The sequence below is a fragment of the Dermacentor variabilis genome, chromosome 3 (genome assembly GCF_050947875.1).
Source record: "Dermacentor variabilis isolate Ectoservices chromosome 3, ASM5094787v1, whole genome shotgun sequence".
Lineage (NCBI taxonomy): Eukaryota > Metazoa > Arthropoda > Arachnida > Ixodida > Ixodidae > Dermacentor > Dermacentor variabilis.
Genome location: NC_134570.1, coordinates 3,374,169 through 3,398,380, shown reverse-complemented (window position 1 = coordinate 3,398,380; position 24,212 = coordinate 3,374,169). Strand labels below are relative to the sequence as shown.

At 47.3% G+C, this 24,212-nt stretch overlaps 2 protein-coding genes across 4 annotated transcripts in view; one reads left to right on the top strand and one right to left on the bottom strand.

The window, feature by feature from the left end:
* The window catches only part of LOC142575088 (monocarboxylate transporter 9-like), a 218,223-nt gene that overhangs the window by 50,649 nt on the left and 143,362 nt on the right, over window positions 1-24,212 (top strand). The gene's annotated exons all lie outside the window — the stretch shown is intronic.
* LOC142575087 (uncharacterized) lies at window positions 13,834-15,585 on the bottom strand. Its single transcript, XM_075684069.1, has one exon. The coding sequence runs from the start codon at window positions 15,449-15,451 to the stop codon at window positions 14,432-14,434; it is 1,020 nt and encodes a 339-aa protein (XP_075540184.1). The 5' UTR covers window positions 15,452-15,585; the 3' UTR covers window positions 13,834-14,431.

Here is a 24,212-nt window from a genome sequence, read left to right as displayed (position 1 = left end):
AGGTAGAAACAACTGATATCACTGTTTCTATGTTTTTTGTCTATTTATTAAGTAAAGAAATAATCACACGAACTTTAGAACTATATCAGTTCGAAACCAGCAAAGCAGTGCATGCCGCTATATGGAATATGTAAAGGCCATGAAATGAACCAGTTGAGGACAAATATTTTAATGAAATTTTGTCAGTCAAGAACCTTGTTTACATTTTTGTACACATGCAACGGCTGGGGAAAAATCTCAATGACGCTGTCCTTTGTTCCAATGTATTGCGCAGGAGCAGCTGTCACTGGTCGTGTATTGTGAGTAATTGCACTGAAGCTATAGTCGCAACACAGAGCACCTATAAAAAGCACGATTTCTGAAAAATATACGAGGTCGAGTCAAATGAAAGTGAACCAATGCGAATATATGCCAAACAGCGTACTTTATTTAAAAGAAGTCTCTATGAGCGTTTAGACATTTTCCCACTGAATAACGAGTCGCCGCGATTCCTGTCTCATAAGAGTTCTTGGGTTGCTGCTTCAAAAAGCCTGTAACTGACTCTTTCACGTCATCGTCCGACACGAATTTGGTTCCCTTGAGCTGTTTTTTCCATTGCCCCAACATGTGAAACTCGCAAGGGAACAGCTCTCGGCTATAGGCCGGATGTTGCTGCGTTTTCCACTTGAACTTTGCCAGTTTTGTGTTAACCAGATCAACGACGCGGGGACGGGCATTCTCGTGAGCAAGATGACCCTATTCGTCAATTTTCCACGTCGTCTGTTCTTCAATGCGACACGCAGGCAATCCAGCGTTTCCCAATATCAAAAACGGTTGATAGTCTGTCCAGGTTTAGCCAATTCGATCAGTAATGGCCCCTGACAATAGAAAAAAAGTCTTTGAAAACTTTCCGGCAGAAATAGCAGCCTTTGCTGTCTTTGGGGGTAGTGCATTCGAATGTTTCCACTATAAGTTTTGCCGTTGTGTTTCAGGCTTAGAGTAGTGCTACCATGATTCGTCCCCGATCAGAATCGCAGTTAAGAAGTCGTCACCCTCATTGCGGTACCGGATCAGACGAGTCAAGGCAGCGCCGAGCTTCTCCGTATTCTGGCGCTGTTTCAGAATCTTGGGCAGGCATTTCACAGCCAAGAGCCGATAACTGAGATGCTCACGAATTATTGTGTGACCCAAACCGCCCTGCCAATTAATCGATGCTCATCCTCCGTTCTTGTCTAATCAGCCCTTCCAAGTGTGTTGGGGGGGGATTGCGCGGTGGCTTTGGCCCAGCTTCGATCGTGTTTGCAATTTTCACGTACTTCTTTGAACTGTTTGCTCCAACGATTCACTGTAGCCAACGATATGCAATGTTCGACGTACACGGCGGCCATATGGCGACTAATATCTTTGTAGAAAACACCTTCAGCTATCAAAAAATTACCGACGATTACGTTACTTCCTAATGCGAAATTTGAGCGCAGCAAATAAGCTGTTTCACCTTTTGGATAGATTGAGGCAAAGAAATCGAGCAACACATGTATGCGCTATCACATAATTTTTTTTTATTTTTCACACGTATTCCTTTAACAAAGACTCCACTAACAGTTCTTGACAGTCATGAAGGAAGCTTTGTGGTCGGAGAAATAGACTGATATATGTTCGACTTGGTACACCAATGCTTGATTCTCAAAGACGAGATCTATACAAGTGCCTCGCGAGGTTGTCACAGCCGTGGGGGAAGCAGAGGCTAAGCGCCGCCGCCGAGAAGACCCTGCCGTTCGCGCCGCCGAAGCGGAGGCTCATCGCCGCCGTCGAGAGCAACCAGCAGTAAGCGGAAGCGGAGGGGGGCGGCGTGTACACCCAGCGGCAAACGATGGGGGCAGAAGCGCGCGCAGCAAGCGGACAACACGATAAAGGGAGGAGGGAAGAGATAGCAGCGACTGACTGATGCCGCTGACGGCGATAGTGAGTCAACCCCAGCTATCCGCCACACAAGAACAGGGGGGGGGAACCTTTCCTCCTCTTTCTGCATGGCGGCGACGGTGTTCTATGCAGTCACGTTATCTTGACTCTCTAGCGGCATCAGCGGCATCCAGCGGTATCAGTCGGTCGCTGCTAGCGCTGGGGGGATGAAAGGGGGGCGGAGCTGGTTACGAGGCCGACGACGACGCCGACGACGACGACGACGCGAAACCCAGGAACGGACGCCAAAGAGCTGCGCTCTAAAATGTCACGACACCACGCTATTCAACTTTTGGGGTGTCTATTATGTCACGCAACCATGTTCAACCGAGTGTATTAGAGCAATAAAGAACCTTAATCCTCACACCAGCGTGTCACTTTTGTAAATGATAGATGCCTGTGTGCTACACGCATGCCTCGCAGATAATGAACGCAACCATTATTGAGCGGTGTTGGTTGCCTCACTTTCATTTGACTCGCCCTCGTACATTAGAAATGCGAAGATACAATAGAATATACAGATGGGAACATACAGCTTGATAAGGGCAAAAAAGTGTCACTGTAACCAAAGTTCACTCCACGTATACACAAATTCTCACAAGAAGATATTTAAATATACGTATAAGTCTCCAATAAATGTACATATATAAGAAAAAGTCTATATATAATGCGTCCAACAAGGCAAATAAACATGTTACACAATTCCAGATTCACAGATCACAGAATCCGAAGGTCCTCCTCCGACCCTCGATGTATCGCGCGCGACAGGAGGCGGCGCGCTTTCTCTTCGCTTTTCTCTCTTGCGCAAAAAGACTAAGCCACCACCCTTCCCCCCCCCCCCCCTGCGCTCTCACTCGCACAGGCAGCATGGGGCGCTCGGTGACGTCGCCCTCGGACTTTATACGCAACATGACAGCGACGGCAGGAATGCGCTTGGAGGGTCCATTTAATTGCTATCGCAATAGTATAATAACAGTATCTGGCAACTGAAGACTGCCGTGACCCATTACTTTCCGCAAAAAGAAGTAAGGAAATCGAACTTTCACCATACGACAATTACCTGCGCCGCAACAATGTCTTTTTGTCTTTTGTGGGACGGGGGAACCGAAATGAAAAAAAAAAAGCACGAAAGAAAGCATGTTGGACATAATTGAACGCCTACATTGGGCACCTAATGTGGCTACCGAAAATATCTAACAAACAAAACGTGAGACGCTGCGTCCACAGAGAACCATAAGCACACTGCCAGGTATCCTACAACGGCGAGACAAGCCTTTCCGGAGAGGTTGCGCTCAAGCGAGCGCGTAGCTCTCCGTCGAGTCCCCAGAGCGATGGCGGCAAAGCGATCATTGTTTGTTCTTCTCGTCTTCCAGCCAGAAAGCGTCGGAAACTCTGGCAGGTCAAAATCCACTCGTTCAGAGAAAAACGAACGCGCACAGAAGTGCGCCGCACGGTGGTCGGGGCAACACGAGAAAAACGCATGCGCTCTGGCTGGCTGTGGCAACCCGCGGGTAGCGAGAGAAAGAAAATTGAAGGGGATCAAAGTGGTCCTCGCGAATAACAGTGAAAGTAGAAAAAATAAATAAGAACGCAGTTACCTTTGCTGGCTTCAGTGTCTTGACATGGATGCTTTGGTGCAGGTGAAAAAAAAATTGATATTTTTTTCTGCGACAAGACGGCACAAATGAACCACCTGAACGCTTCGTCTCATTAGATCTCGCTGCGTGCTTTGACAACTTGTCTGATATAGTTTGTTTATTTGGCTTGTCTCGTTTGTGGGGATGCGCGACTCTGGCGCGTCCCCAGATATCTTGTTTTCCCCCATCTCCTGCAATCCCGCTTCGCCGCGTCGCCTGCGTGACGCCCGCGGCGGTCGATGTGGTTGAAGCGCAGCGCGAGAGATGGCGCGAGTGTTGCGCTGTTACCGGCGGGGTTACTCGGGTGCGGGAGTGGAAGGCGCTCTCTCTTGGGTTCGAGATCAGCAAGCGGTACGGACGTGCCGTGCCGCGCGTGCGCCAACCCGTGCTTCTACGAGACCGTCTCGCGTGGCCGTCTTGGAATGCGCCGCCGTTCGCGTGACAGGACGCGCGAACGACCAGGCGTTGGGATCCATCATGGGGCGAACATATTCGCTCGCTATGCGGTCGCGGTGAGTCGGACTTCTAGGATTTGTCGCGCGCCCATCGGCATGTTTTGTGGATAGCAACTCGGCTAGCAGGCATTGATCTATGAAAGGTGCAATAAATACCCTTGTGATTGTTTGCACTATTGTGTTGTCGTTCCTTTGTTCCAAGAGCACGGAGGAGAACACCACATCTGGCTGCCCAACGTGGGGCTCTTGGGGCATCGGACGATAGTTTTAACAGTTTTGCTTCGTTCGAGACCTTTGTTTGAACCGAAGCGTAGGGCTAGCGTGGATTTTGTTCGCTAGCGTTGGCGGCGTGCTTTCTTGAGCGAGGCGACGGTGGCTGTAGTGTGTTTGAACATGTCAACATGCTAAGCCTTTTCGCAAGTGTTTTTTTTTTTAATGGCATTCGTCGGTACGAGAGCCACGTGGTCTGCATCCTGGGAGAGCGAGGCTCAGCGCCCGCAGAGCATCGCCAAGCCTGAAGCGAGTGAGTACGGAAGCCTCGTGAGTGGTCCGAATTTCTTATGTAAATAGCTTCTCCTATCTCTTTGACTCTGATGAAGTCGCGGCTCTGAGAGCCGGGTGGCCGCGGGTCACGGGTGCCACTACGGGCTGACTGGTATTGCGGCCTGGCACCGGGCGCTCCGACACCGTCTGGGACGGTGGGCGCCGTCAACTCGGATGCTGTGTGCACCGAGCGGAGTAGGACCACCTCACAGAGCTGACGTCTCCTCGCGGCTGCCTGTTTTGCGCTCATTTTGGGTGTTGTTTTTGGATGCCGGTTGTTGTCAGGGTAGCCACGCTTTAGGCCTAAGGCTTTAAGAAGCTGCCTGTCGCACGTGGAGGGACGCAACCTGGTGGACCGTGGCGTTGAGGTGTTGCAATTTGCTTCCCTCATTCTATTTCGCCTCGCACGAATTGAAATTACTCGTTCGACTCAAGGAAGCGAGCTTCGTTCACATGAACTTAGCATCTGAGAAGCTGCCTGATATTTTGCTAGCCGAGTTGAACATCGTACCACGTGGGCGATGCGCATGCAGAATTCCTCTCCCTTGCACTACTTTAGTGTTTGCCGAGTGTGTTGAGTGTACGCAGCATGATTGGAGTCACCCCGGGCGATGGTGATGCTGTGGCCAGTTCGGCGCGGCGACTTCGGCGGCCTCCTGTATCCAGCTCACAACCCTCGGCGGCGGACAAAAGAGCCGGCGGTCACCGACAGCTACGGCGGCTCTTGCCAGCAGGGCGCGTCGGCTCGAGCGACGCTTGCTCGTACCGACTACTGCGTCGTCGTTTCCGGAGTCCTGGCCTGGCATCGTGCCGTCGAGTCTGCAAAGCTGCTGCTGTGACCGGCGGACGCCAGCGGTGTACCCAGGGACAATAGGGAGTTTTAGCCCAGCGGGTTTACGGCCAGCGGAGCGGAGCGGGCGAGCGGAGACACGACTGCGCATGCGCACAACGCTGAGGCGGCCAGCGGTTTTACGGAGCAGCGTTTACGCCCGCTGGAAAGCACTCCCCAGCGGAGGGTATACGCAGCGCGCGAGCGTGCGTAAGCGCGCGCGGGCGTGTATGGGAAATGCAAGATGGCAGCCGCGAACATGAACGCCGGCAGTTCTGCATCGATGACGGCGACTGCGGCGCTGACCCGTACATTAGTACTCAGTATATTATTAACAAATAATGTACTGAGAACATGTAATATATCTTTATTCAACATTTCTTGCATTATAAAAGCAAGCGTAATTCAAATTTATTTCTCAGTAACTCCTATTCGGACCACTAGGTGGGGAAGCAGAGCGCCCCGCTCTCTCCGTTCGAGCGGGTGAGTGATCCGCCGGGCTAAAATTCTTTTTTCGCGAGCCGCTCCGCTGGCGCAACGGTGGAGACCGCGAGCGGAGCGAAACGTAAACCCGCTGAGCTAAAACTCTCTAATGTCGGCTCGCATGCTATGGACAGCGTGGACATTTCCTCGGCGCGGCCACTGTTGCGTTGATGTTAGACCGTGGGGCATGTTTCGCCGGAATATGTAGTGATTTAAGGTTGGGGGGATGTGGGGATGCGCGACTCTCGCGCGTCCCAAGATATCTTGTTTTCCCCCATCTCCTGCAATCCTGCTTCGCCGCGTGGCCTGCGTGACGCCCGCGGCGCTCGATGTGGTTGAAGCGCAGTGCGAGAGATGGCGCGAGTGTTGCGCTGCTAACGCCGCCGACAGGCGGGGTTACTCGGGCGCCGAGAGACAAGGCGCTTCCTCTTTGGGACGGGACAGCAAGCGGGACGGACGTGCCGTGCCGCGCGTGCGCCGACCCATGCTTCTGCGAGACCGTCTCACGTGGCCGCCTTGGAATGCGCCACCGTTCGCGTGACAGTACGCGCGAACGACCAGGCGTTGGGATCCAGCATGGGGCGAACATATTCGCTCGCTATGCGGTCGCGGTGAGTCGGACTTCTAGATTTGTCGCGCGCCCATCGTCATGTTTTGTGGATAGCAACTCCGCTAGCATGCATTGATCTATGAAAGGTGCAATAAGTGCCCTTGTGATTGTTTGCACTACTGTGTTGTCGTTCCTTTGTCCGAAGAGCACGGAGGAGAATCCCACACGTTGTATGGTCCGATGTACGGCTTTAGAAAAGTTAATGCACCTTTAGCCTCATATGTTAATAACATTGAACCCACAAAGTTCCGAAATTGAAAATCTAAACCATGACTATGAAAACGTCCATGCACCTTTCGTATCAAAAGGTTATGAGAACTTAATACCCATAAATTTTCAATATTTAAGTCCATGCGCTCCGTAATTTCCGCGGCCTCCGCGAGATACCGCGGCGAGCCATCAAAACGCGCTCGAAACTTTGTGCTCGGATGGTGTCCTGCGCTATACGACTCCAGGATCATGGGCGTTGCCATGAAATCGAGCCCGAGTTCGCAATGTTCGCTCCGAAAAGACATTCTAGACAAAATGCAGCATGATTTCCGGCGCCGTGTGTTGTTTTGGTCGGCGGCGCATGAGAACGCGAATAAATATCGGGGCGGGGAGGGGGGGGGGAGGGGGGGAGGGCTGAATAAGCTTCCCCCCGGGCTACGCCCCTGCTGGCCGGCACAGGTGGCTTATTACATTACTCCAAAGACAGGAGCTGCTTCCCCTTGGGCAATGCGTGCCGTCGCGCGCTTTCTGGTGCGTCGACATTCTCGTGCGTGGTCTACCTGTTTAAGATAGTAAGTATTGACACGGCAGCGTTAACGAGCCCGTGTCGCAGAAAATACGGTCTCGGCGTCGGCCTCCTGCGTCGGACCTCTTCTCGGCAAGATGATTTTCGAACCACCCATAGCAAGGCCTTCCATGTGACGCAAGGAATTGACTGAACTAACTGAATTTTTCAAGCTAAATTATGTGGAAAAATCGTAAACTACGACTTACACACAACTACAGACATGATAGCTCTCGGATTGTAATTTGAATATGCGAGAAAGCATAATTATGTTACACGAAAACTCAAACCCCTTTTCCAGCGTTTCTACAATGTATAGGCCGGAGACGGCGTCCGCCATTTGCGCACGCCGGCGCGTAAATATTTCAGAGTAGACGGACCGGCGCACCGGTTTCCTTGAAACACTTCCATATGGCGTTTGCCTCCGCCGCAGCGCGGCCCATGCAAGAGGCCGCGTCTCTACCAGAAAGCCCGCCTTCGTGCATGTTATTCGCTGCGAGCGTTTGCAACAAACATTACGGTTACATACGCTGCAGTTTCCGGGAAGCGCGAGAAGCATTCAGGGATTTTTGAATGCTATGGCGTTCCAATCTTGAAGGCGAAGGTTCAGTGTCCTCCACATTTTTGGTGCATCATTCGTGGAATTTTTCGCCTATCACGTTCACGCATAATGTCTCAGACTCAAAAAGCTTAAGGCTATCTCTGAAGACCCGGAGCCATATAATAAGACGAAGTCGCAAAGCTTCCTTGCAATGCTCCGCTTTTACAACCCATTTCTCCGAGACCAAGCTTCAGTTGCCTAAAGCTTGCACAGATAGCTTGACAAAGACGAAACGTGGCACTGGGAGAAGTGCGAGAACACTACATTACAAAAGCTGAAAACCGTTTTGAGTACGGCACCAGTTCCGAGTCATTATTATGAGCTACGCGACTTCAGCCGTCCTCTCGCCAGGGGCGTAGCCAGGGGGGGGGGGGGGGGGGCTTATGAGGCTTCAACCCCCCCCCCCCCCGAAATTTTTTCGTGCTGTCCATGCGCCGCCGGCCAAAACAACCCCTTGCGCCGGAAATTATGCTCGATTTTGTCTAGAATGGCCTTTTGCCGCTCGAAAAAAACATTTTAACGCGAACATTGCGAAATCGGGCTAGATTTTGCGGCAACGCCCGTGCACCGGGAGTCGCATATCGTAACGCAAGGAGCTCCATCCGAGCACAAAGTTCCAAAGGCGTGGCGGGCTGGTTCGTCGCGGCATCTCGCTGAGGCCGCGGAATCGGGTGCGCTTTGGATTTCAATTCTGACGCTTTATGGGTATAAAGTTCTAATAAACTTTTGATGCGAAAGGTGCATTGATATTTCCAAAGGCGTGATTTAGATTTTCAATTCCGTAACTTTGTGGGCTTAATGTTGTTATAAACATTTGACGCCAAAGGTGAATTCACTTTTCTAAAGTCTTAGTTTGGAAAATACAACGAGACAAGCCAAATCAACACACTATCAGACAAGTTGACAAAAAACGCAGCGAGATCCGATGAGACGAAGCGTTGTGGTGGTTCATTTGGGCCGTCATGTGGCATAAAAAAATATCAACATTTTTTTTCACCTACTCCAAAGCATCCATGTCAAGACACTAAAGCCAGCCAGGGTAACCACGTTCTTATTTATTTTTGCTACTTTGACTTTTATTCGTGAGGACACATTGAGCCTCTTAAATTTTTTTATTCTCGCAACCCTATCCGCGGGCTGCTAGAGCCAGCCAGAGCGCATGCGTTTTTCTTGTGTTGCCCCGAAACCACCGCACGGTGTAATTCGGTGCGCGTGTGGTTTTCTCTGGCCGAGTGCATTTTCGCCTGGCAGAGTTTTGGACGCCTTCTGGCTGGCAGACGAGAAAAAGAAACAATGGTCGCTCACCTCCATCACTGTGAAGACTTGACTGATTACACCGTGCTCGCTTGACCGCGACCTCTCCTGAAAGTCTTGTCTCGCCGGTGTAAAAGACCGAGCACTATGCGTATGGTTCTCGGTGGACCAAGCGTCTCACGTTTTCTACGATATTCATTCGGTAGCCACATTATGTGCCCAAAGTAGGCATTGGATTGTAGCTAACATACTCTGGTTTGCGTTCTTTTTAAACTTCGGTCCCCCCGCCTCTCAAAAGGAAAGAAAGAAAGATACATTGTCGCGGCGCAGCGAATTGTCGCATGGTGACAGTTTGTTACTTCTTTTGCGGAAAGTAATCGGCCACGGCACGCTTCTGTTGCCGAATACTATTATTATATTATTGTGACAGCAATTATATGAAGACTCCAGGCGCAATCCTGCTGTCGCCATCGCCCTAATGTTTCGTATGAAGTCTCAGGGCAATAACGTCGTGACCGCGCGCCGCATGCTGTGTGTGCGATTGAAAGCGTAGAAGGTGGGGGGGGGGATAGAATGGGTGAGCCGGCAATGGTGGCTCACCCGTTCACCCAATGCTCCCTGCTCTCCTCCTTTGCGCTCAGTATTGTGTGCGCAAAGGAGGAGAGCGGGGAGCAAGCGCGCCGACTTCCGTCGCACGCGATATATCGGATGGAATGGCGGCGGGATCTAGGATTCTGTGAATCTGTGATTGCGCTACATGTTTATTTGCCATGTTTGACTACTGTGAATGCCAGTGCCATACAGTGCCATGCAGTGAATTTTTCTTAGATACGTAGGTTTATTGGAGACTTGTACGTATATTTAAATATCTTGTTGCGAGGTTTTGTGTATACGTGCAGTGAACTTTCTTTCAAGTGACAATTTTTTGCCCTTTATGAAGCATTTGCATATTCCATTGTATCCTCGCATTTCTAATGAACGAGGGCGAGTTAAATGAAAGTGAGCCTACCTACCCCGCGCAATAATGGTTCGGTTCATTATCTGCGAGGCATGCGCGTAGCACGCAGGCATTTTTCATTTACAAAAGCGACACGTAGATGTGAGGGTAAATGTTCTTTAATGCTCTCGTACACTGGATTAAACATGGTTGCGTGACGTAATGGACACTTCAGAAGCTGAGGAGCGGGGTGCCGTGAATGTTTTGACAGCTGAAGGTGGTTCCCAAAAGGAAATTATTCGCCGTATTGCTGCCGTGTACGTTGAACATTGCATTTCATTGTCCACTGTGAAGCATTGGAGCAAACGGTTGAAAAAGGACGTGAAAGTTGCAAAGATGATCCAAGACCGGGCCGAAGCCATCGTGCAATCAGCCCCAACACAAGTGCAAAAGTTGATGAGCTGATGAGACAAGAACGGAGGATAAACATCAATGAACTGGCAGAGCGTGTGAACATCAGTCACGATTCTGTTCACATCATATTTCATGAAGATCGCGGTCATCGGCTCTTGTGTGCGCAATAGATGCCAAAGATTTTTAACCACCGCCAGAAGAACGTTCTGCGCTGCCTTGACTCATCTGATCCGGTATCACAATGAGGGTGACGACTTCTTGTCTGCAATTGTGATCGTGGACGAAGCATGGTGCCACTACTGCGAGCCTGAAACACGACGGCAAAGCTTACAGTGGAAACATTCGAATTCACCGCCCCCAAAGAAAGCAAAGGCCGTCATTTCCGCCGGAAAGGTGTTGTTAACTATTTTTTTCGTTTGTCAGAGGCCATTACTGATATAATTTTCTAAAGCCGGAGTGACTATCAATCGTTTCCGATATTGTGAAACGCCGGATCGCGTGCGTGTCGCAATCAAGAACAAACGACGTGGAAAATTGACGAATGGGGTCATCTTGTTCCACGACCTGGCTATTGTGTTAAACTGCTGAGCACGAGGTCGCGGAATCGAACACCGGCCACGGCGGCCGCATTTCGATGGGGGCGAAATGCGAAAAACACCCGTGTACTTAGATTTAGGTGCACGTGAAAGAACCCCAGGTGGTCGAAATTTCCGTTGTCCTCCACTACGGCGTGCCTCGTAATCAGAAAGTGATTTTGACACTTAAAACCCCATAATTTAATTTTTAATTTTTCCATAATTCCAGTCTCTGCGTCGCTGATGTGGTTAATACAAAACTGGCAAAGTTCAAGTGGGAAACGCTGCAAAATACGCCATACTGCTAAGACCTGTCGCCGTGCGACTTCCACATCTTGGGGCAAATGAAAAAAACAGCTTAAGGGAAACAGATTCGTGTCGGACGATGACGTGAAAGAGTCAGTTGTAGATTTGTTGAAGCAGCAACCTAAGGAGTTTTATGAGACTGGAATCACCCGAGTCGATAGTGAATGGGATAAATGTCTAAATGCTCATTTATTTATTTATTTATTTATTTATTGTCATACTCTCAAGGCCCGGAGGCATTACAGAGAGGAGTGGTGATTAGTACAAACATATTCGTTAACAATATTCTTGAAGTTTGTGGCGTCAGAAATGGCAGTGACGGAGGCAGGGAGGCGGTTCCAGTCATTCGTCGTTCTTGGTATAAAGGAATCAAAATAAACGTTCGTGCGACAAGTTGGGACTTCAACCTTAAAACGATGATCCGTGCGTGACGATATGTATGATGGAGGGGAGATTAGTTCATCCTTAAGTGTTTCGTTAGAGTAATAGATCTTGTGAAAAAGGCATAGGCGAAAGTATTTACGACGTAACTCTAGGTTAGGCAAGTCAAGGGTTAGTTTCATTGATGAGACACTTGCATGACGAGAATAATTCGAAAGAATAAAACGAGCAGCTCGGTTTTGAATGGATTCGATGGTGTTCTTTAGCTTTAGAGTAGAAGGGTCGAAAATGGAGCATGCATATTCAAGTTTAGGCCTCACTAAGGATTTGTACAGAAATAACTTGACAGCTACAGATGCCGATGAAAAATTACGCCGTAAAAACCCAAGCATGCGATTAGCGTTACCGTAAATGTAATTTATATGAATATTCCATGTAAGATTGTGCGTAATGTAGATACCAAGATATTTATATGATGATACATTTTCTACAGGTATGTTGTTAATATTGTACGTAGGAAGGGTGGTATTTCTTACAACACGGGACACACGCATCGCCTTACATTTATTAGAATTGAGCTTCATTTGGGATCTAGCACACCATGATGTTACTATGCCAATGTCTGATTGAAGAGTATCGCAGTCGCCAGAGTTAGAAATGACACGATAGAGAACACAGTCATCGGCGAATAACTTGATTGATGATTTAATTTGGTCTGGGAGGTCATTAATATAAATTAGAAATAATAATGGTCCTAGAACCGAGCCTTGCGGTACAACGGAGGTTACTCGACCAGTGGAAGAGAAGTATTCGTTAGCATAAACAAATTGGGAACGGTTAGACAAAAAACACTTGATCCAAGCAAGCACGTTAGGATCAATGTTGAGGTTACTTAATTTGGTTAAAAGTAATTCGTGTGAAACAGTATCGAATGCTTTGGCGAAGTCTAAAAAAATGCAGTCAATAATAATGTTAGCATCCATCGCCTGGAATAAATCATTAGTGAATGACAAAAGCTGTGTTTCGCAGGAATAGTATTTTCTAAATCCATGTTGGTAGGGGGTAAAAAATAGGTTTGACTCGAGAAATGAAACCAGGTGTGAGTAAATTATGTGCTCCATTAATTTGCAGGGAACGCTGGTTAGGGATATAGGTCTGTAATTAAGTGGGGAGTACCGACTGCCAGACTTATGTACGGGAATCACCATCCCTGCCTTCCAATCATTCGGAAGGATGGTGGTTTGAAGTGACTGAGCAAAGATTTCGCTCAGAATTATAGATGAATAAGTAATAGTTCCCTTAAGAAATTTCGTGTTGATACCATCTACTCCACTGCATGCAGAAACTTTTGAGGTCTGTATCAACTTTACAACGCCATCAAAGTCAATGGTAATAGGAAGCATTGGAAAATAATGCACATCAGGAAAAACAGCGCTTGCGCACAGCACAGAATCCGAAAATACAGAGATGAACGCGTCATTCAACACTTCACAACAGACACTCCGATCGACAGGTTCGTTGTTAAGGTCACACAGCTCAATGGCACTAGATTTTTTACCGTTGACCACACTCCAAAATTTCTGTGGGTTGTCTTTCAAAAAAGAAGGCAACGTGTGCTCATAAAATGTTGTTTTGGACTCTGCTACAGCATTCTTGTAGTCGCTCAGTGCTAGTGTGTAAGCATTCCAACGATCATGATTGCCAGTTAATTTTGCTCGTCGGAAAAGCCTTTTCTTTTTGTTCAGTAAACGTTTAAGACGCGAGTTGAACCAGGGTGCGCGAGAATTAGAATAAATACGTTTTTGCGGGATGTACCGGTTAATTAAGGAGTTGGCTTTCTCTTTGAATATTGACCAGTTTTCTTCAACCGATCGAGTGTGGAAACTTGGAATGTAGTCAGTGATGAAAGTTTCTAGTTCGTTATTAATTGCGGCAAAATCAGCATTTTTGTAATCACGTATAACTTTCGACGAATTAACAGATGGGATGGTTAACATCAAATTACACTGGATTATACAATGATCGCTAATACCCGGTAGGTAAGTTAGGGGCGAAACAAATTCCGGGGATGTAGTAAGGATTAAATCTGGGATATTAGCCGAGTGTGCAGAACATCGAGTAGGCTTCAGGACAAGCTGGTGCAGGTTAAAATCGAGGCAAAGGCTGATGAATTCGGAATATTCAGAACAACACTCTTGGGTTGAAGGGGGATCAGTATGCCAGTTAATGCCAGGAAAGTTAAAGTCCCCAAGGAGTATTAGTGGCGTGGAAGGGAACCGTAAAATTAAACTATTTAAGGCATCGTGAAGGTCTGAACAAAATGTGTTAGGTGAGGAAGGGGGCCTGTAAACGACGCAAATGATAAAATTTTTGCGTTCGAAGCCTACGCGCGTGCACACTAGCTCTAATGGCGACGCAAGCTCAATTGCAGCAGCGGTAATCGAATCACGAACACCGATAAGTACACCGCCACCACACCGCACATCACGATCATGTCGATAGAAACGGTAAACACCCTGGCATTCCAAAATTTCACGGTCTTCAATTTTGCTAGAAAGCCATGTCTCTGTCAGGATAACAATATCTGCACTGCACGTGTCGACGACAGAAGATAAAGCATCCCGCTTGTTGCATACGCTGCGAATATTTGAATACAGAAGAGAAATATTTTTTGCCACCGGACCATGACTCCGCTATGTTTGTGAATTGCTAGGGCCATCAGAAGGTGCATTTCGGACAGAATTTGTCGAACGAAGCTCGTTTGTGTGGATTTCGCAGACTCGATCAGTTACCGGACAGTAAATGTAAGTTTTTTTGTCGATTTGTAGACGGTTAAGCCGTAACACATATTTCTGTCCGCTAGCCTTTCCGAATTCAATCAATTTTTTCTGTGACAAGCGTGTGGCGCGGCAGAAGTCTTCGCTAACAGAAATGCCAGAACCTTTGAATTTTTTTCGCTCAGTGAAAACCTTTTGCTTAAGTTTTGAGGACGAGAATTTTACGATTATGGGCCGGTGCTTATTTACTGCATAGGTACCCAGCCTGCGGGCGCGGGAAATGGCTTCATCTATTAAAGTTATCTGTAATAAATTGGTAAGGCAGTTTCGAATTTTAGTTTCCGATTCGGACCAGTTCCCTGCTGGGACGTCAGGAATACCGTAGAATATAAGGTTGTCACGGCGAGAGCGGTCTTCCAGCTCGTCCAACCGAGAAGTTATTGCTGCAGTTTGGTCTCGCACAGCTTCATCGACTACTCTCGGTAGATCAACACCATTCTGATTTGCTTCATATGATTCCACCAGGGATTCAACTGTTGCGAGCCTACTGGCTAAGCTGGAAACTTTTTCCTCAAGTTTTTGCTGATTAGCTCGGACCTCTGATAGCATCCCTATTACCTCGGTATGGCGTGCGTCACTTTTAGCCGACAAGGCCGCAATGGCGTCTAGAATCTCCTTTTGAGGACCAGGGTTCTGTTCCACATCCCCAGCTAACATAAGCAACTTAATAACATATATACACTCAAAAAAATCACAAAGAATCACCAGTGGGCCTGGGAAGAGCAGCAGACAGATATTACTGGATCGCTTAGCGTGCAACGACGGGTGTTTACCAACCTGTACAACAAACAAGAACGGGTTTTGAAGCGGTTGCATGGCTGCCGCTCCGTCCAGCCCACTGAAGTGGCCCGATGAAAGCGTCGCTCTTAAGTACATCCGGCTGACTGGTGTCGTAGGCGATGGGAATGGCCAGCCAAGTCGGGGCACGATGTACACCGCGTCAAGGGTTGATGATGTGGCGTTTCCGCCATAGTGTTGATCTCTGACGTAACATGGTGATAGAGGCAGGACGATAGCCTCACAAAAGGAATCCAAGGGCTGCCATGTGCCGAGGAACGCCAGAATCTGTACAACAAACAAGAACGGGTTTTGAAGCGGTTGCATGGCTGCCGCTCCGTCCAGCCCACTCTGGAGACTACATTTAAATTAAGCACCCCGTTTGTCATATATTTGCATTGGCTCACTTTCATTTGACTCGCATTCGTATATTTTGCAGAACGGCTTTATGTAGGTGCTCTCTGTTGGGACAATAATTTCGGTGCAATTACACGACCGGTGACAGCTGCTCCTGCGTAATACATTGGAATAAATGATAGCGTCATTGAGATTTTTCATTGGCCGTTGCATATGTACAAAAATGTGAACAAGGTTCTTGAATGACAGAGTTTCGTTAACATATTTGTCCTCAACTTGTTCATTTCATGGCCTTTACATTTTTCATATCAGTGGCATGCACTGCTTTGCTGGTTTCGAATTGATATAGTTCTAAGGATCATGTGATGCTTTATTTACTTATTAAATAGACGAAAACACGGAAGCATTGATATCAGTTATTTTGAGCGCAATTTCTGGCACATACAAGTGTATCTTTTTATTAAAAAATACACATATTACTTGTTTTGACAGTGCGTAGCGTTCAAGAATTCGTTTGCAGCATCTTTGGCAATGGCAATGCGGTTATTATTCATGCATTTGATCTCTCGACAAATTGTTCACGAGGAAGCTTTAGCTCGGGCCCAGCTCCGACGCGGCCTATTCAAATAAATGTAAAACGCAGAAACGCTTTTCTGAGATAACCCCTGGATCACATTTAATGAAATTTGTTGAATTTGAGAAATTAACTTCCAGTATCTGTTGGAAGCGGAAGTTCGATTTAGAGCCTGAATTTTGTTTAAAATATTTTGAAATATTTGAAAGTGCGAAAAAAATAGAAGCACGACGTTTACGAACTAAAAGCTCTTCGTCAAAAACAGATATCGCGGTTCTTGAAACGGCATCTATTATAAGAGTCAAAGCGGACAAATTGGGTATGTCAATTTGTATCTTACGTGAATTAGTTACGTGGTACACAAGGGTTCTGCAAAAGCCGTATTTCGATAATGCTAAATTGTTTGAGATTAATTTGCAACATATCGATTTTGTCCGCTGTAGATGTACTATTAGATGCGATTCACAGAATTGTGATAATATTTTTCATTGTTGAGTTACAGAGTTTTAAACGTGATAGTTTCGTTTTCTGAAAATCTGAGATTTGTGCCAATATTTAATAAAAGATTGACAACCTAAATGGAAAATTAGAAAGCAGAAGAATGTAGAATTTAAGTTTTTTTTAATGCAACAAACCTCATCAAATTTTGTGCCGTGGTTGCCGAGAAAAACTAATTCACCTTCTACATGTAGTTAGATAGGAGCATCCGAGATAAAGCTTCCTCTTAAGGAGGAGGCGAAACTGCAACGTGAGCCACCCCCTCCCCCCCCCCCCCCCCCCCGTACGAAATTTCTGGCTACGCCACTGCCTCTCGCAAATTAATGACGACGGTCTCGAAGCGCCAGTAGTCTTCACCTCATTATCACTACGAAATTGTAAGCTAAATTACTTACAACTGGACAAAGAGGAATTGGCGATCAACTTTGGAATGAAGCATTTCCACCAGTATTTCGCTTGTCGCCGCGTAGCCATCTACACAGGCCACAAGCCCTTACTGGGAATAATGAGCCTGGGAAGAAAGATCCCAGGGATGCTGTCGTTGGTGTTTGATGCCTGGCTGCTACGATGACGAGCTCCGTTATCGCGAAGGTAAAAAAAATTGACTGCGGCGTTGCTCAGCTGACCCTGTATATGCAAAGCGAAAGCTTGATTTATCCTAGTTAAGTCTTGGTTTCACTTGGTTAACCTTTAATTTAGCTGTAATTATTGTACTCAGGTATGCAATCATTGTTAAGCCAGGTAGGACGGCTGTGTCTAGGTCGGTGAGTAGTAATGACTGTGATTAGGCTTTGGTAGACACGCCTCGCTCGACGGTGCGATGCCTGTTCTGCCACAGGGAAAGCGCAAGTGCTAGACCTGCAAAGAGACGCCGCGATCATGCGCAGCGTCGAAGCACAAGCGGACAGGGCGCGAACACGGTCGCTACATTGATCTCGACGGTGCCTGATCTCGGGACCCTTTCCAGTGAAGCAGCTCGCCGGGGATATTCGCGGGGCGGTCAGACGCCGCTTCACGACGCCTCCCGGCTCAAAGCCTCCCGCTCCCGCGCAACACACAGAGAAAACAGACCGACCTCGCCCCCATCTAAGCTCGCACTGGCTAGGCCACAGAACACCTATACAAATTTAGAGAAAGGAAACTGTACCTTCCACAGTGCAACGGAAATAAGAGAAGCGGTGGCGTTGTGAACTAAAGTATGCGACCTAGAGAGGGCGCTGGCAGTATTATCATCATCATTACGTATTAAGCAATTGGCCGTTACGGTAGCGGCTGGTGGGGTTCGCTGTGGTGCTCGCTCGCTGGTTTTGGGTGATTTGCTACCGCTTTCGGAGCGGTGTTCGTGTGTACGATACTCTAAAACGACTATCGATACCTTTATTATGTCGCCAGGTGACCGAGAGGCCTCAACTGGCAAAAAAAAAAAAAAAGAAACACGTCAGACAAGTAAGCTTACATTGTTTATTGTCAATTGTGAATGAAGCAGTGCATGACCACAATTTTCGTACAGTTCAGGTGGAGCTAATGTTGTCAGTTACTGAGTTTACAACATACAGAAACGCAGATAGTAATCTATTTAATGGAATTGAAAGCTGAATTCGAGCGAAGTTTTCTCATCGCGTTTGGCGTGCCGCTAAAGCATGGACAACGATATTGTGCTCGCCTACACTAGTACTTGTGTTGTATACAGTGCTGTTGGACGTGTTCCATACTATATGTATGTTGTCAGCCTTCGACAATTTCAGCTAGATTAAAAAAAGAAACATAAGAAGTGCTCAGCAAACGTGTACTGTCAGTAAGGTAAGCTCGAGTTGCAATGTCGCATTGTTTTCATAACACATTGGCGATAGGCGCGAATTCTAGAGAAAAAAAAAACGTTATGCTAAGTTTTAGATCACATATTGTGTGTTCTTGATATTTCTACTGCACATTTAGTGTTCAGCTGGAGGAGTAAAGGCTTTGTCACAAGTGGAATACTCGTAGGAAGGCGAGGAACGTTATGGAGACGACAGTGCTTACAAGGACCTCTGTCAATATTGTGCGTAAACAAGGACACTAAATAAACATATATGCATGTCCAATTAATGCTCACGGATCCTTGTAAAATGCAATTTAAGGTTTCATGTTGAAAAAAACATCTCGGTTTGCGTGTTCAGACAACGCAAACAGGTTACAAGGAGATGAACACGTCACTTGAGTAACAGAGGTGAGCAAGGGGAACCTAAGCCTGTAGCCAACGTTTGAAAAATCAAACATTTGTGAGGGCGGTGACGAAGATAAGTTCCCACGCTGAGGCTTCCCTTGCTTGTCCACTGTTGATTGGCTGAATGTTAGGCCAAACATCAAGTATATTTAAAAACTTTTTGTGAACACACTGCCCTCAGGTATGTCACCTGCTGTTTGAAGAGAAAGAAAATTTGATTTTATTGGTTCATGTTTGAGGCCAGTTGTGTGAAGTTGCCTGTTCTAGCCATTTCTTATGGTGCAGGGCTAGCCTAGTTACTGATTTTTGCAAATGAAAATGCAATATCCAGATCTAGTTCTAACCTTATCACTTACCATCTTAACAATGCGCCCTCAGATTTCATCATTTATTATAAATATATTGCTGTACACATTACAAATAAATTAAATTGGACCAATATAGAGTATGTCATTAACAATGCAATTCACCTGCTCGGGTACTTACTGTGGGACTTTTCCAAAGCGCTGTCTACTTTAAAACTACACCTTTACAAGACGCTAATACGCTCAAAACTTGAATATGCATCTGCAATATGGGATCCCAGTCGCTTAGTCTTACTACTTCGCTTGAACTAGTACAACATAACTCTGCTCGTATCATTCTGTCTAATTATAACTGTTAATTAGAAAATAAACAAGTTGGGACTCAACTTGTTACTTCTCTGATTGTCATAAAATGCCCTTAAATTCAAGCAAGCTTGTACGTCAAATTTTAACATTCCCGCTCAGTACGATACAAAACTGTAGAATGTTGCTTTCCTGATAGGGCTCACAGCCCTCTATCTGGTAAACGTGCAAACATTTCATGGTGAGGCACGTAGTTCAAGAGGACCTGTTGTTATTATGGCTTGGCGTGGGCAGCTTGCAAACCAATAATCTCTCTTTTGTCCTTCTTCCTGAAAAGAGAAATCATGAAGCCATGAAAAACATGCACGCAAAGAATGGTGAAACAAAAGTTTGTCCAATGAATTAACAAATCACAGTTCTAGTTGAAGTGTTCAGAAACATACCTTGCGAGAATTCTGCCTCTGTGGTGACACATTCACTGGTGACTTGTACATCCACGGACAATAGAGTCCAAAGTGGTGATCAAATATGAGCAGCATCTTGGAGGCTGGAGACAATAGAAGAAAGCCTCAGTTACTATGGTGGAAGCGTGGGCAAGTTTGTGATTCATGTATGACTAAAGACAGTGCACAAAACGCTCCATGACAGAAAAGACACAACACTGTTATGAGTGAGCATTTCATTCAATGGTGCCCTTGTGCGGGCTGTGCTTTGCGAAGCCTCGATTAAATTTTTTGCCAGCTACTAGGTAATAAACACAGTAATTTTATTATGTATCAAATGATATTAATCCAACTGTATCGCCGGAAGTACACTTGCACTAATTTGCTGCGAATTTATCGCAGTGTATCATTCATGCAGACACAGCCAAATTTTTTTATTTTTTACACCGTACTCCGTGTTAGGAATTTTAGCAACGTGGCAAAATAACAAGAACCTTGTTTGAATTGCCTTTGAAGAGCAGTAACCTTATTATCATTTTCCCCATTGAAAAAATAAATGGCTAAAACAATCTGTTTTACCCGCCTTGCACCCGAAGAAATTGAAAGTTGAAAATGCGAAGCACTGTTTTTTGACTCGCTGGTGCACACACCCAGAAGCTGCAAGGTTAATCCGCTTCCTTGGGTAAACGTTAACGAAACGTTAACGTTAACTTCCTTGGGTAAAAGTTAACGAAAGATGAATTGGCGCACTTACCTGCGCACTGCAATGCCTGTCGCTGTGCACCTCTTTTTGAGGAGATAAAGTTTCTGGGGAAAAGCCATGACCAGACTGCACGTGAACTGATGGAGGCTTATCACATAAAAAAGAAAGGCGAAGACTGTGTTAGCGATACCTACATTAGGTTGTTTCAATCGGAAATAGATTTTTTTGATAATTGGTTGCCACGCTAAGCTGATGTGTATTCTTGTTTGCTGCGATCTGCGCATGTTCTTTTTGCCTATATATGCCCGCGGGCTGCCGTGAATAAAACAGTTGAAAGTTACCGCCCGTGCTGTTTATGTGTTCTCTCCCTCTGTCCCCGTCTTTTTTGCGGTCAATATGATATGCAGTAAATACCAACTATAGGCCAAAGTGAATTTCTTCTGAAGTTCTTCCTTGGGTATAGTTTCCAGACAGACTGAGCTCGGTTCCAGCGACGAGTTTCCACGCTAGCTAGCACATTTTTTTCAAGCAACCCGTCATTACGCGGCTAGACGCGGCAGATCACTGACGACGGAAGTCGTGTATGCACCCACTACGCCAGTGAAACGCCGCAGCTGATAAAATTCACCGTCTTTAAGCACGATCGTCTGGTAGCGGCTATCGAATGTCGGATGCATAAACTAGCTGAGATATTATTGTTGGCTAATTAAGACTAACCTGCGTGATGCTGCACGAAGGCAAGGACCAACCCGTTCGCAAATATAACCGCCGTACAATTTGAATCGATAAACAGCACGGACTGCAATCGATACCAGTGGGCTGCTGCTTATCACACGTCAATCAGGTCTCAAAACCTTTATTCAAATAATAAAGCACAGGCTTTAATAACGTAAGTTTAATAAAAACAATTGTCTGTTGATTTCGCAGAAAAATACATGTTAACTATGTTTGACGGTTATTATCTGTGCATATATAGATCAAATATTGAGCCGCGTTGTGCGCCCCTAGCAGAAAAGATACAAATTAAAGTATGCGACCAAATTACAGTAGCTCCACTGAAGCGCTTATGCTGGAACGCGCCGCGGTTGATTTTTCGCCATCTGTGGCGATCGCTAGAACTTGAGAGTGTGCGGGGCCTGGCTAGGCGAGCGCGGCACTCCTCTTGTCCAAGCGCCGTGGAGGAAGGAAACTGAGGAGAGGCCCTACCCCCTCCGCGCGCTAGGAGAAAAGTGTGGAGGAAATGACGTAGTAGGTTCTCCTTTGTTTTGCTGTTTTTTTTATTCCTTTGCTGTAGTGGCCCCGCCTTTCGGGCCACAATGGCGGCTTTGTTATTGTTCTGTGCGCTCACACGTGTAGCTCCGTAGGTTTCGTACCGTGGCAAAGGCGCCGTGCGGGCAGCTTTGCGTTGGTCTCCGTGTTTTGTTGCGCTGTGTTATCTGGGCCGTGCTCTACCGGATGTTGCTGTGGCCAGGTGGGACAGGACGAGCTAAAGTTCGTGAAATGAACGCGCATGCAACGCTGCACGCAATGTACCGCGCCACGGCAATGGCTACGGACGAAGGAATATTCGCGGGAAATTTTGCCCTCTTTCGCGGAATGATGCTAACGTTCTAACGATTGCTTAGTAGTGCTACGGAGCGCACGGGTCCGAGCAGCACGGTTGCGCGCAGCGCGGCGTGGTTTCGCGAGAAATGTAAACAATATAGGAGAGCTGGCCCGATAGGCGGAGCAACGCCATGAGCAACGCCAACTTCCGGCTTCACTTTAGCTTCACAAAGAGTGACGTCAGGGCCTCTCCTTAGTTTCCTTCCTCCGTGCCAAGCGCGCTTCGAGTCACGTGGTCGGGTGCTCACGCAGCTGCGGAGAGCGCATGCGCCAAGCCGGTGGTGGCGTCGGCCGCGGCTAGCGCACGCGGCGGCAGCGGAGCTCATCGCGGCGAGTCACGTCATGCGTTCTCACGGCTACAGTGCCGCTGCTGTCAAATGAAGGTCAACTTGCTGGCGACGGCGAAACTCGGCTTGACCACAGGGGCCTCATAACGTAAAACTATTCCAATATGTTTTTATTCCACTCTCCTGACGTCAAATTTGCGTAACCACAGACGCAAGCACCGGGCGGTCACCCGCAGGGTTGTCTGAACAGACCAATCAAACACTCTATTGGTTCATAGGAGGTCACTTTTGTTTGCTTGAAAAACGAATAACATTGCTTACACCGAGCGACTTGTCGTATCTACTTGGCTGACAAGAGGCGAGGAGAACGTTCAAGTGCAGAGGGATTCGATGGGGCAGTGCACTGAAAATCGATATCCGGATGAAGTAGGTGGTGCCGCCGTCTGCGATTGGTCCGCTTTCCCTTACTTAGCTTTCGGTGGCTGGTCGAAAATCGCGGCGGCACGCAACGGAAGCTCAAGAATAACGCTAAAACAGATCCTCAGGAAAGAAGAGTTGGTAGAATGAGGTCGTAAACGTGCCGAAAGTACTCAAAACGCTACACGGCCACGGAAAATTTTTATTGCACGCTGTAAGAGTTGGGGTCGGGCATGAAATAGATTGTAGCTGGCCCATGCCGTCGTCCAGCTCATCCACGCTGAGGACGTTGTTGCAGGGAGAGACTTGTTCTCATCGAGAACGAGGAATACGGGATTTATTTACAGTATCTACATGAAGGGTGGAGAACGTTACAGTTCACCAGTCTAGCATGACTGAAAGAGAATACACCCACAGCAGCCGCGCAAAGGCTCCTTAAAAACGCTCTGTCCTCCCTAGATCCCTAGGTAAGGGAGAACGGCCGTTCAACCTTCGACCGATCGGAGCGTCCAAAGTCAACGTAGCTGCAAATAAACCCATGATCTCCGGCAGGTGCGAGTAGCCAGCGCCTGAGCGATCGGCGGCAGCCATCTTTTATTCCTTTCGGGACGGGGCAGCCTGCGGCTATTCAGAAGAAAATTCACTTTTTTTCGGCATAATAATGCATCTTTAACGCGTACACGTCACTTTGACGCGGTGAGTTTTCGCGGCTTTGTGACTTCGCGTGACAGGCAAGTGAAGTGGCTGCAGCCCGAAACATTTGACCAATAGCCGGGGGCTAATGGCGAAAAGCGTCAAATCAGAAATAACTGTTTTTCTTCTTTAGGTCAAATCATGCATAATCACTGTGTACACATATCGGATGGGGAGGTATCGCGGTTTTCGTGAAGTCGCGTGACAGGCAGGTGAAGTGGCGGGGGGGGGGGGTCCGAAAAAGTTTGGTCCAATCGCGGAGGGCTGATAGCAGAACTGGAATAGAAAAGTTTGGAATAGCTTTTTGTTATAGCGCCCTAGGTTAGTAAAGTTGTCGCTTTAAGATGCAACAAAACGCCTACGCTCTCAGCAGAGTCCCGCTTCTTAGCGAGAAAGACGAACGTGCACCCGCAGGACATGTTTTGTTGCTCGAAGCCATTTACCGGCCACCGCAAAAAGGTCAGCTTTCGGC

Excerpts from the sequence above, each read along its gene's own strand:
- LOC142575087 (XM_075684069.1), bottom strand. The coding sequence starts at position 15,451 with ATGTACTTAAGAGCGACGCTTTCATCGGGCCACTTCAGTGGGCTGGAC.